Source organism: Dermacentor albipictus, chromosome 1 (assembly GCF_038994185.2).
Source record: "Dermacentor albipictus isolate Rhodes 1998 colony chromosome 1, USDA_Dalb.pri_finalv2, whole genome shotgun sequence".
NCBI classification, from domain to species: Eukaryota; Metazoa; Arthropoda; class Arachnida; order Ixodida; family Ixodidae; genus Dermacentor; species Dermacentor albipictus.
Genome location: NC_091821.1, coordinates 328921580 through 328934428, shown reverse-complemented (window position 1 = coordinate 328934428; position 12849 = coordinate 328921580). Strand labels below are relative to the sequence as shown.

At 46.9% G+C, this 12849-nt stretch overlaps 1 protein-coding gene across 1 annotated transcript in view; it reads right to left on the bottom strand.

Moving 5' to 3' along the window:
- LOC135909309 (titin-like) overlaps positions 1–12283 on the bottom strand; it is a 204235-nt gene extending 191952 nt beyond the window's left edge. The window contains exon 1 of the mRNA XM_065441257.1: positions 11889–12283. Coding sequence (XP_065297329.1) covers positions 11889–11946 — 58 coding nt within the window. The 5' untranslated portion in view covers positions 11947–12283. The remainder of the gene's footprint in view (positions 1–11888) is intronic.
- Positions 12284–12849: the final 566 nt, after the last annotated feature.

Below are 12849 nucleotides of genomic sequence, written 5' to 3'. Positions count from 1 at the left end.
GCATACTAGCCGCACAACCACGCTCTTCCTTGCTGCGCCGCCCACGGCCGCGTAGCTACCACATGACGTCATAACGGCTGCAAAAGCGGAGGCTCAACTCGTGCGCTCGCTTGCGGCCGCGTAGCTACATAGCCGGGTCTCAGCTCGTGCGCTCGCCTGCGGTCGCACAGATGGTACTGCGGCCTAACTCCCGCTCCTCCCGCTAGGGCACTGACGTCACAACAGCTGCAAGCCGGGCTCAACTCTTGCAAGATGGGCTGGATGGGAATCGAACCAGGGTCTCCGGAGTGTGAGACGGAGACGCTACCACTGAGCCACGAGTACGATGCTTCAAAGCGGTACAAAAGCGCTTCTAGTGAATGCGGTGTTGCCTTAGAAACGAGCTGTTTCTAAGGCTCAGGCGTGCGTCGCTTGCTCAGGCGCACATTTCGTTGCCGCGCCGAGCGCTGCGTTGCTCGACGCTCACCGCGTCCAATGCGGGGCGCGTAGTCGCTGCGCCGTAACCCATTGTCTTACACCCCTTGGCGGGTCGACGGGAACGCTGTCGCGTTCCACTCTTGACGGCGAAGCAGAGTAACGCATGAGTTGTTTCTTCGTCTAGCCGAACCAAATATAGCCAAGCAACAGCAGTTCACCAGGCTAAACAGTGGTTCAACAACTAAAATAAAGGCTAGTATGCTTCGCATCCTGGGCTTAACCTTAGCTAAGCCACAGCCATTTTTTCTTTTAGTTTCAAGACCTAAGACGCTATTTATTACTTTCCAAACCGCATCCGGATGCTTCTTGTTCATTCCAGAAAACACGCATTGATTGTCATCTATTTTCGCTTGCCTTAGTATATTATTCAATCTATTTCTTTCTGTCTTAAATTTCTTAAGTTCCATTTCTAATCTCGAGTATAGGAACGTATGATAAAGGCGGTTTTTACTTTTTATCAGCTTGACGTGCTCATTCGTGATCCACGGTGTTCGTGTACACAAATGTCGTCCTGGTATGTCGTTATGGTGAACACGAACACGTGGCCCATGCACGTGTTCGTGCATGGGCCAATTACACCCGTGACTGCTTTGTGTGCATGTCGCTCACAAAGCAGACACGGGTGTAATTGCATGATCACAGATAAAACATGCTGCGCTTTTATCTTTGCGATTGAATAAGATTTTTTTTGGTATTTGTATGGACGCTCCTTAATAGTCGTCACAGGCCACCGTTTTCTGTGCTGCCTGGTGTGTTAAGCTGTGTGGCGGCCTAGACACGCTGGGCCCTCCAAGCGCAATACTACAATGACCCTGCTTCTTACAAGAGTGTTCAATGACACGTTGACGCTGACGCCTTCGACCTGTTACCTACCACACTGGCGACCCGGCTATGGGCTTGTGGATTTATGCCAAAAAGCTACCGGCAATTTACTACGGATCATTTTTCTGTGACCAAATGGCTTACACAAGTCAACTACGCTGTCGTGCGTTTTACGTTAAGCGGCAGACGCCCTCCCAATACCAGACTGGCACACGTACTCGCTTGAAGCCGTTGAAAAGCAAGACACTGGCAAGCAAGTTGCTCACAGGCAAGTTGACTAGCACAGTAGTGAACAAGGATACCGATGGTAACCACACCGCAGAAAAGAAAGCGACGACTGTCCTCGGCCATCAATTTTTCATTACGAATATTCGCTTGTCCGAAGCCTGCTCCCTTGGACGCTATAAAGAAATGCTTCTTCAGCCATGGAAGAATTTCTGCTTACTTCCAAACAATTTCTCGAATGCATAGCATATTAGGTTGTACTTATTTTGCTGGATTCTTCGGCAAGCATTTCGTTATTTCTATAAGAACTACATGTATTCTTGTAACGTCATTTGTCTCTTTGACATTGGTAATGCGCCTTCAGTATTTAAGAAAATGAAATAATTTCTGGGGTTTTACTTGCTAAAACATGACCTGATGTTGAAGCACTCCGTAGTATGTGACTCCGGGATAAATACGACCATCTGAGTTTCTTTAACGTGCAGGCAATACAAGGTTTACAATCGTTTTTGCATTCCGCTCTCATCGGAGTGTGGCCGCCGCGGCTGGAGTCGAACCGATGGCCTTGTACTGAGCAGCGCGACGCCATCACCACTAAGCCATCTCGGCAGGTTAAAAGAAAAGCCACCAAGCCAATCAAAAAGCGCAGCGCGACTGGGACGCAGACAAAGAAACGCAAACCACAACACAAGAGCCTTTTCAATCGCCATGAACCAACTCGCCCAAAACAAAGTTTTACTGCAACAAGCCAACCAATGTTACCTTTCTTTAAGCTTGCCTCTAGGTACCAAATGTTTGTCGCACTCAATCGTAACAATGTAACACCTTTCGTAACCGATCGTAACAACCTTTCTATCCACCTCACAATATGCAGAGCTCAAAGAAAAGTTATAAATATTCTAATATGCAACCAGAAATGCGTCGACCTGTCACTCATAGAAACCAGCCTTCCAGTAGTTTTCGTTCACGCTTTCTAAGTACCCCAACAGTGACCTTTTCTGCATGCTGGTCTTCTGGTCCACACAGAACGAATGCTGCCTAGCAACTTCAGTCACTTGCTCGATATGCCAGACTTCGGAAATGGAATTGACTGGGTTTCGCCAACACCTGCTTGTATTCACTCGACCCTTCTTTGCGTCTTCGCCTGTCATCCGGACTCTCCTGTCACGAAACAACTTTAATGTGTTGTATGTGGTTGGCCACCCTATTTGCGAATGTTAATTGTTCATGGAAATTTCAAACAACACCGCATGCAATATTTTGTAGTGTGACGAGCATCTTCTGTGCCAATGCACATTCTTCGACCGTGAATGATGTGCTTTGCGACCTAGTCTCAGCCGCTTAGACGGCAGACCACTGTCGAAGGAAATGACCGTGGCAGATTGGCTTAAGCACTCTTCCATGCACAAGGTCACGAAAGCCCTACAGCGCTTTTTGATGATGCCTGAACTGTGCGCACATTTGAGACTGTAAGCGAACATCAAGTGCTAGTGTGTTCACAGTGGCTGCTTCTTTATTATCTTTCTTATGTCTATCAATTTTCTCATCCATCTCTCCACCTTTCCCCTTGTTCAAGTGTACTGTAGCACACCTGATATGGCCTTGCCTAACCACTTTGAGTTTCTTCCTTTCTGTTTGTCTCTCTCTCTCTCTTCCTGTCTACCTGGTCCACAGTGATAGTCTTTTGCAGCGCTCTTAAACTACCACCGGAAGGTCATCTAATGTCTGCGGTAACGCAAGCCCTCAAAGCGCTCTTTTTACTTGTGCCTTTCTAACATTCAAACAAGGCAGAAAAAAAAGTTAGACAGACACACCAATGAGTTCTTACGTGTGGGAATTCGAAAGCTTTGTAGATGCCTTTGGGAAATGTTTTCGCTTAGGTATTCATCCGTATGTCATCGTGCCCGCTGTAAACATGCACGGCATTTCCTTTTGTGCTCCCTTGCTTCGTCTTGTGAGGCGTACTTCCGTGGACGACCACGTTTTACAGCACATGCTTCGGAGTGCATCGCGGTAGACACATCACCGATGCAATCCGAAGAGCAAGTGACGCGCGGGAGGCAGCGACGTGACGTGTGCAATGACGCACACGCTAGGCACACCTCAGTTCACACACTGGCATTTGGCATCGAGAACGCATCGCAGTAGACACAGCCTCGGCGAGATCCGAAGAGCAAGTAACACGTGTGAGGCAGTGATGGAGGCAGTGATATGACGTGTGCAATGACACATGCACTAGGCACAACTTTAATCAACCATAACCGTGGAGCCACCGTGGCTTCGGGAAAGCGTGCTCGTCTCCCATCGAGGCCCACGTTCGATTCCCACCCAGACCTGATTGCACCAAACTTTCTTTTCAGTTCCATAATGGACTTTGTTTACAGAAGCCTGACTGACAAATTTGACGTAAATCCGAGCATTTCTTGACTCGTTCTTACTCTGCGTGCCATCAGCCATTTTTGGTACCATCTTTCGGTCACGCCGCCGACGAGAACACCAGATTTTCGTGTAATGGGGCATATAATGCTTTCGCATTAAAACCCTAAACGCTACTGAGTTGTTACCTTAGTGTTTACTGCGCCAAAAACGTGGCGTTACGCTTCAGGGATCGACTGCCGCGCTAGTTTGTTCATTATCACAGAAAAAAGTACGGGGTTTTACGAGTAAAAACCACGATCTGATTGTGAGGCATGCCATAATGGGTGACTCCGGAATAATTTGCACCACCTGGGATTCTTTAATGTGCTCTTAAATTTAAATGAGTTTTCGCATTTCGCCCCCATCTAAATGCAGCCGCCATGGCCAGGATTTGATCCCGCAACCTCGTGTTAAGCAGCCCAACACCATAGCCACTATGCAACCACGGCGGGTCACAGACGGAAGAAATCATCTGATATATTAAATATACACCGCTGTCCTTACAAGTTGTGCAACGTGAGCAAATCTCGCTGCTTAATAACGGCTATCACACTTGCGGATACTGAGGAACAGTTCATCGCTATGGTGGTTTACGCAAATGCTCCCCGCTCCAGCTCACCATACGTAAGAACCTCAGCACTTCCCAAACTGGTCCCTCCCCCTCCCTCCCCCTCGCTCCCCACTCCCACCTCCTGTCTCGAAGAAGACTCGGATATCAAAGACACTTATTCACTGCAAAAAGGCATTGCAAAGCTCTTGAAGCTCAATTGAACGCTCTGCCATGAAAACTTTAGTTTTACAAAACGAGAACAAAACTGCCGGATTCAATGCGGACTATTTATGATCTGCTATCGCTTTCGCAGGGGAAAGACAGAAGCGTCGTTCTTGTAACACAAGTGAGCGAGCGTATGGTTGCCTATTACACCTCTGTTTCAGTGTGCTATCTGTGGTGTTTATCATGCCTTTCATTAAAATTATTTAATGTTTTCTGCATACCACGCAATTATGTATCTGCATTCATGAAATGAACAGGTAGATAAAGTAATCGCAATAAAACACAAATGCGAGGCTTTTCTCGCTTCATCACTATTCTCGCTACATCACTTTTGTCGCTACATCCCAGTTGTTGCGAACGACATCACTTCTCAGACAACAAATATGGTAAAGGTTTCCGCGTAGTACACAAGCGGAGCTTTCTTGCAAAACATGTTTTCCGCCAGCGCCTCCAGTAAGCACGAGAAAAGGCTTAAGAGCAGCGGCTCTATAAAGTGGGTTTACGAAACAGACTAATCCTGTCTTGTTGCAAAGCAAAGGCACATCATAAATGGTTTCGGAAGGTATAAGTATAGGTGACATCCCCATAGAACGATACCAGTTGATCTTAGGTCTCGCAGAATGTACACTGTGCATAGCTGTCAGCAAGTAGACGTAAGGAAAAACATCATTATCGATAACCAAATGCCTCAAAATGTCCTTTAGAGGCGGAAGAATAGGCAAAAAAAGATGTCGTGTTACCGAAGTAAGCGGCGCCGTAATATTTATTTTTATTTATTATTTCGTGTTGCGGATGGGGCGCTATCGCTTTAATATATTAAAGCGAAGCTCTCTGTGCCTACCCTCCCGTGTTTTGCGTGGCTGCTGACTGCTGTTTATTGGCTCGGTCAGCATTTCAGCAGATATATTTGTAAATATATATGAAAGTTATAAGTGCGTCGGATTATGAAAGTGCCAACGGCGAACAGGTTTATATAACCCTTGTATGCTGACCGAAAAAGTAGTGCAAGGAAGCGCACCTCTGTCCTGAGTGACAAAAAATAAATTCCTACATACTGAGCATACAATGTAGACTTCGAGGTATCTCTAAAGCACACCGACCTGTTAATAGATTAGTTTAATGTACTTAACGGATTCTGTGATTTATTACAGTTTTTCTTTTACTTAGTCATTCGGCATGAGCCACTATGTGTGTACGCGTTCTTTGACCGTGCTGTGACACGAGGCTGTGACACAAGAGTCCTTAACTAGCTTGTGAGTGATGTATAGCGTATAAATAAAAAAAATGCATGAGCACAAAGATGTCGCATTTATGGGGGATAAACGTTAACATTGCTTGAGATTACACGTTGCATAGGATGAAAGTAAGCAACATTGTACGCATCATGGTTAGTTGTAAGGCATCTAATCAACCGCTTCCCCTAAAGCTTCACTTCGCATAGATTCCAACATGTGTATTGTGCCTGCGCATAATTTTTTTAAGGCTGCATACCCCTTGTGCCGATTTGGCATATGCATGCTCAGGGATTGGCTCAGAATGTGCACATACCAGTATCACATACGTGCTGCCACACTTGTCTGTTCGGGCCCATACCTAGTGACCCAAGTTGGCTGCTAAGCTCTTCATTTGGGCAGATACAAGGTGGCATATAGTCTGCTCGGAAGGACAGCAGCTGGCACGTACCTATGCAGTGGCCAAAGCTAGCAGACAACTTGAATCACTGGATATGGGCCACTGTTGTCTGTGCGAGATCGCCCAAACATCCAAAGTGGCCGCAGTAGCTAAAGAAAGATATCGCTTTAATCAACTTGTGACACACGCTAGCGGAAAGTTTATACAAGACTTTCTTCCCTCGATGCCGCGCTAACGTCATCGAGAAGCAACACGTACACATTGTATATCCCAGGCAGGATGGCGGCGAAAGGGAAGAAATGAACTTGACCTCCGGGGCTGACCAAGCGCGCACCGAAGCAACATAACGCGCGCTGTCCGGATCCGAACTATACACGCACTCTCAGCATCAGAAGGGCTCAGATAAACGGAGCTCTGGGAGCCGTGGTCTGGGGCGCGCGCCGGCAACAAACCCGAGTGCGATACACGTGTAGCAGCCAACTAGGAATGAGAGAGACAAGGAGGCCATGCAAAGACCCAACTCGGAAAGGATACGGAGGTCGAAAAGCAAAGGGCAACAGGAAACGATGGCGGGGTACAGCTTCCATGGACTCATGAGGCGAAGGGTCGGAACCGGAAAGCCGCGAGACGCCAGCAGTGGAAGCGAATCGTCGTTGAAACGGCACCCGGGAGATTCATAATTCCTTCTTGTGCGTCCGAAGCGCGAACGATGCGTTGGTGCAGCGTGTGCCGGTGGTACCAGTTGCGGATAACGCGACGAGCGGACAGAGGGGAAACAAGGGGGAAAAGACAAATTGGTAACGAAAGAAATACAAACTCAGAGAGAGAATGACCGGAACGGAGCACAGCTTCCGTAGTCGCGACTTTGTCATCACTCACTCCTGAATTTTCAACGCGGTAAGCCCAACCTGGGTCAAGCACTCGAGAACTTGTGTGATCTGAGCGGTGTTTTATGTGGGAGGCTCACTACGCAAAGCCATTTATTCTTTCCCTAAAGAGGAGAAAAAAGGAAAGAAAGATTACAGAAGAAGTCTCTCTGCCCACACTCTGACAGCCAGCAAGAAGAGCTGTTTAACGAGCGCTTTGGGGCCCATTGTGAGATGTTAATAAGCGTAGATAAGCCAGCGCTTTTCCCGTGTGCGCTGCAGGAGGAGGAAAGGGAAGCAAGAGGCACACGGTTACTAAAGGTGGCTTTCTCCCGTCGAACATTGTCTTAAGAGTGGTTGCGTTGTCATTTGTGTTATTTAGAGCCGGCTTCTACAGGAGATCAAAAGTAAATTAACAACTCCTCGGATGCATAAACTGGATATGATGATTACATGGAATTCGTCATTGTCTCCTGAAATAGCGCTGCTGTCACAAAGGGTAGTCCATGTAGCTCTTCTGGAGCACCACACGCAACATGGACAAGTGGACGGTTTCGACGACACAGGTGAATGAAGCTTAAAGTGCTTAGATTGAGACTTCTCGTCCTATCATTGCTCAGTACATGATAACCCTGCGAGATACGAGCTGTGGCACGTCATCAACAGTACTGCATGCATTACAATGCCATAGAAAAGACAGAAGCATATCGTTTGCTGCTGGTGGACCTTGCCGCCAACCTTGACACCTGCAATTATTTCCTGCAAATATGTTGGGCGACATTTACCCCCGAATTTTACAACCTAGGCAAGCAACTTGTCCGTCTCTAAGAACACGACGATGAAAAGACGAAAAAAAAAGATAACATGTGCAGAGTTGACTACGAAGAGAGCGGAACACCCAGTCGGTATCTGTTCACCCCACACAACACCTCCAAGTAATCCCAAGGCGTGTTCACTCAAATATCGATGACATCATGCATGTTGGATCTACAACAGTTCGCTTCGTTTCATAATCGGTCGCATAAAGCTGTATGTGTATTCTGACGGGTGATTTCGAAAGAAATGCGTTGTTCAATAAAAACAAACATGGCACTATTCTTCTGTCTCAGTCAAAAACAATTAGAAGGTATCGGTTTCATCTTTAACCTTTTGTAACCAGTATTTGAGCTTCCGTAAACCTCTGCTGTGTTGGATTCCTCGCCGTCAGAGAAGCCTTAACTTCTTTTGTTCTTTTCCTACTTTTCTGTAGATGATCCTTCCTGAAGTTTAAAGGTCTCCGACTATATTCTATAGTGAGCATGGTAGGAAGCAGTTGGTGACTGAGACTACGACGCCATTACATCATTCGGTCTGCTTCACCGTTAATGCTTGGCTGCGCATGCTCGTGAATATCTTGGCACATGTAGGAAAGAACAGCAAATGCTTGATTTTCATAAAAGAAGTATGTTTTTAAAAATATACAACGCAAAAGAACTCTGACATTGAAATGCGTTACCAACAACAGATAGAAAGAGAGAAAAAGGAAAGGACGGAAGGTAAACCAGATTCTCATCCGCTTTGCTACCCTACACACAGGCTCTGGTTGAACAGTCATACGCTGTTGTGCCATGAAATGAAATCTACCTTTATCTCCAAAGGCTCTTTGTGTGGCAAATGATTGGTGCCTACCAAACGTGGAGTCACTACAATGAAGAAATGCAGAGACAAGGCATGGTAAGTGTTGTTTGTGCGATGTCCTATGTTACGTCAGTTGCCCAACAAAACATGCTTCAGTAGGTGACATCTACACAATTACTTGGAAAGCGAGAAGATCGCGCAAAATAATCTTAGGTGGAGTAAACACGCGGTATCCACTCACGAAAGAATGAAAGATAAAGGCAAAAGGAAGGCGAGTCGTGCGTAGATAGAGAAAGCAACACGAGAAACCAGAATCATACTTGCCGGCACAAACTCCCAATCCCGTATCTGTAGAATGGCGTTTTTCTTCTAGTAAAGAAGAAAACGAAAACGGAGGCAAAGCTCTCACTCGAGGAGCGCATCGGAAGACGCGATCTCCGGCTTGCCAGACACCCCAGTCCTTCTGCGAATCGCACGGAGGGCCGCGAATAGTAGCGAGCAGTTGCAGGGAGGAAATCTTGCTGTGCTCGGCTGCGCAAGTCCTCCTCGCGCATTGGGAATGACACATACTCTCTAATTTCCCTAATCGCTCAACCCTGCGGAGTCTCAGCCTAGAGCGGAGCCGACGTGGACCCTCAGCCGCCGCTGCCCCGGCGAGGCACCTATCGCGCCCTAATCTCGCGCATCGGGACCAACGTGCGGCGTCGTATCACCGCAGTTCTCCAGAGTCTGTCTCGTGTCACGCTGGGGCGTTTTCAACAGAGACACGTCCACGACACGCGCGAATCTCTCGCGACATCGTGTGTGGTCGCGCTACTATAGAAAGCGCTAATTTTCATTGGTAGTGTCTGCTGGAACCTGCTAGGCGGATCTTCACTGGAATGTACCAGTTGTGGGCAACTTTTGCAAGGCTAGGTCCGCTTGCAGCAAGTAACACCCCTCCTTCCCCTCCTGCACAGGAACAGTTTTAGCTTGTTCTTTGCGATACGCGGGTATTCATGGGTTCAAAAGGTGTGTTTTTCCCCCCTAATAGCCGTCGCAGAACCCAGCATCGCAATAGCTTACGGCTGTAAATGTTGTTAATCCAAGAACCAACTATGGGAGTCTTTGGATTACCTAAAGGTCAGTGTGGGTATAGGAAAGCGTAAAAGCTTGGAGTAAAGATTTTACTACAAGCAGTGACCATAGTGAACCGCGGAAACCGCGCATATAAGAAAACCATGAATAGTTTTCACTGTGTGATTTAGAACGACATGACAAAAGCTTAAATTCACTAGGAAAGATTTGGAACCTTTGTGTGTGTCATGGGTACAAGAACCTAAAGAAGAATTTACAGTTTAATGTTTTAACATAGATATAGCATAGCATGAATAACATAGCTCATATGTAAGAAAGTGCACAGTCGAAATTTGAAATCCGCCAGTCAACTTTCAAACACAGTCATGGGTGCCTCTACATCTGTCACAAAACGTACAAACACTTCGACTGCTTAAGTATAACGTCGCCTACAAATGCTGCCGTCTAGTTACCTCTCATTCTACAAACGACGGGTCTCGTCACTGAAACGGCGCACAACACAAACTACTGCAATTTTATGTATCACATTAATTAATCATCAAGTGAAAATATGCATTAGATGTCATGGTTATTAATACGGTCACAATGACGGTACGTTTATTAACAGAATATTCTGCGATATGTTGTTGTGACACCAGTTATTCGCTGTCGTTTTTCTGACACGTCTTGCCTACTCAAAGAGGCATCAAACTTATTTGGCCGATGAAATCAACCACCGCGCATTGATAATATTGGATGCCTCTCTCATTTAACTCTTCTTTCATACCTCAGAAACGACATTTTAAATTAGGAGAAAGATGCCATAAAGGCTAATTATTCACTTTTTTCCAAGCAACACCGTGGTCTTGGAGATCGAATGCCATGCGCCTGGGTTTAATATGTACTTTCCATGTCCCGAATGACAAAGGTAGCAAACAAAGGCCTGGTACTTCGGATATTATTTTTATGTTAAAGTATTGTTCCATATACGACGAGTACGTAAGTCTGAAATATTTGCATGTCAATCACATCAATTTCACTGCGAATGGACTTGTATGATCGTGAAACCATACTATCGCCGTCGGATAGAATTTACAACAATCCGGAAAACGTCTTAGGACATCTTTCTGCAATTTTTTTCCTTCGCAGCACGAACTAACTTGTAAAGAAATGTTCGTTGTTTCTGACAAGAATGTGTCAGTCATTACGGTGCAGTTCTTAAATAAATTACATTTTAATACGATTTTCTTTGTGAGACCTAAAAATTAGGGAGGCCAGTGACATCTTTTTATAAAAGAATGCCCACAAGATTTCTATCCCAATGATGCTAAATTAATGACGGCCCTGCGGCGCGTTACGGGAGCTGCTGAAGTTCTTATACACTATAATTTGTTCTCTCATTAGATCCCCAAAACAAGATTAGCCATTATATTTAAACTGTTTACGATTGCATTTTCGTCGTGAAGGCAAAAACTGGATGTATTTTCGGCATCCATGTTTTCAGAAATGCATTTTTGTTTTCATTGATATGCTTAACACAGGAATAAACAGCATTCCGCAATCTCGTGCCCATGTTATCTGGTATTGCATGTGCAACGTGGCTCGTTCTCAGTTTTCTAGTTTCTATGTTTTTTTTTATTTTATCGTACCTTCAACATGACGCGTGAAACAGTGTTGGAACCTTACTATGCGGAGGCCTGACAGCTACCACAGTGACTTTGCACGCTCCTTTAGAAATTATACTGCATGCAGTAATTCCCATCTGCAATTCCTTTAACCATAGGTGTTTTCTGCGTCACACAGGGTGAACCTTAGCGTGAAATTTTTCCGACGTCGCGCTAAACACGCGGCTGTAGGCGAGTAGTGCTAGCCTCGTTAATTTTTCACTCAGCCGGCTTACAAATGGGACGCGAAGCCTAACAACAATGAACTTCTGGGCACTGGCGCCTGCAACGCAAGTATGTCAGCGGCGTACATGCGATTAACAAGTTTTAACTTACCAGTTAAGCAAGGAAGAAGGCAAAACACCTTGGGCCACCAGCTGACTAGAGGTCTCATCACGGTGATTCTCCCGGGGACAGAACACACCCGCAACGTTGGCTCGGCGACGAAGAGCGAGAGGAAAGCGGAATTTGGATAACCGTGAGCGTTCAGGAAAAAAAAAAGAAGAACAAATTTTTCGCCAAGCAGCGGAAGTCGCCAAGTTTGTGTCTCACGAAGGAGCGAGTGGGACCGTCGTTCGTCCGGATATCGTCAAGGGCCGAGATATGCACCGCCGGCACACGTTGCTAGTTTCGCAGCTGCATCACTCGAATCACGTGCAACAAGGAGGAGCAGTTCCATGACAGAATAGCAGATGTAAAAAAATGTGAAAAGCTGCGCAGCGTGTTGCGGCCGCGGCGACGACAACCCGTGCGACCGGCGTGCGTGAGTGACTCCTTTTTTTGAGGTAAAACCTTGACTGGGACGGTGCCACGAGCCCCCGCTTCACCCTCGCCACCTTCTTTCGGCCAGTGGGCCCTCCCCCCTTCGCGCGGTTTGTTTTAAGGCCCCGGGCTCGTCGCTTACACAAGAGCGGGCAGGCGTGGCCATCCTCTCGCGCCACACAGGGCGCCTGCGCGGCCTACTCCAATCCCGCGGCGCCACCAGGTTTCGGTTTCACTTTTGCGGTGCGCCGCCGAGCGCTCTTCACGTCGCCGCGCCGCCACCCCGGCTTCCTGCTGGCACTATTTTTTTTTCTTTTTTTTTCCTTCTCGTCGCCGGATAACTCTGTGCGCTCGCCCGCTGGTTCTCTCGACGTTTGTTTGCTTTACGGTTTCCCTCGTCGCTGTCCGCAGCGCGCAGGGCTTGCACCGCGGGTTCTGCTTCGCCGCACATAGAGTAATGGAGTGGCAGAGCACGCTCTACAGGACAGAAAGACAGGAAAAGAACAGAGCGTTCGTGTCGACACGGAGATGAAGT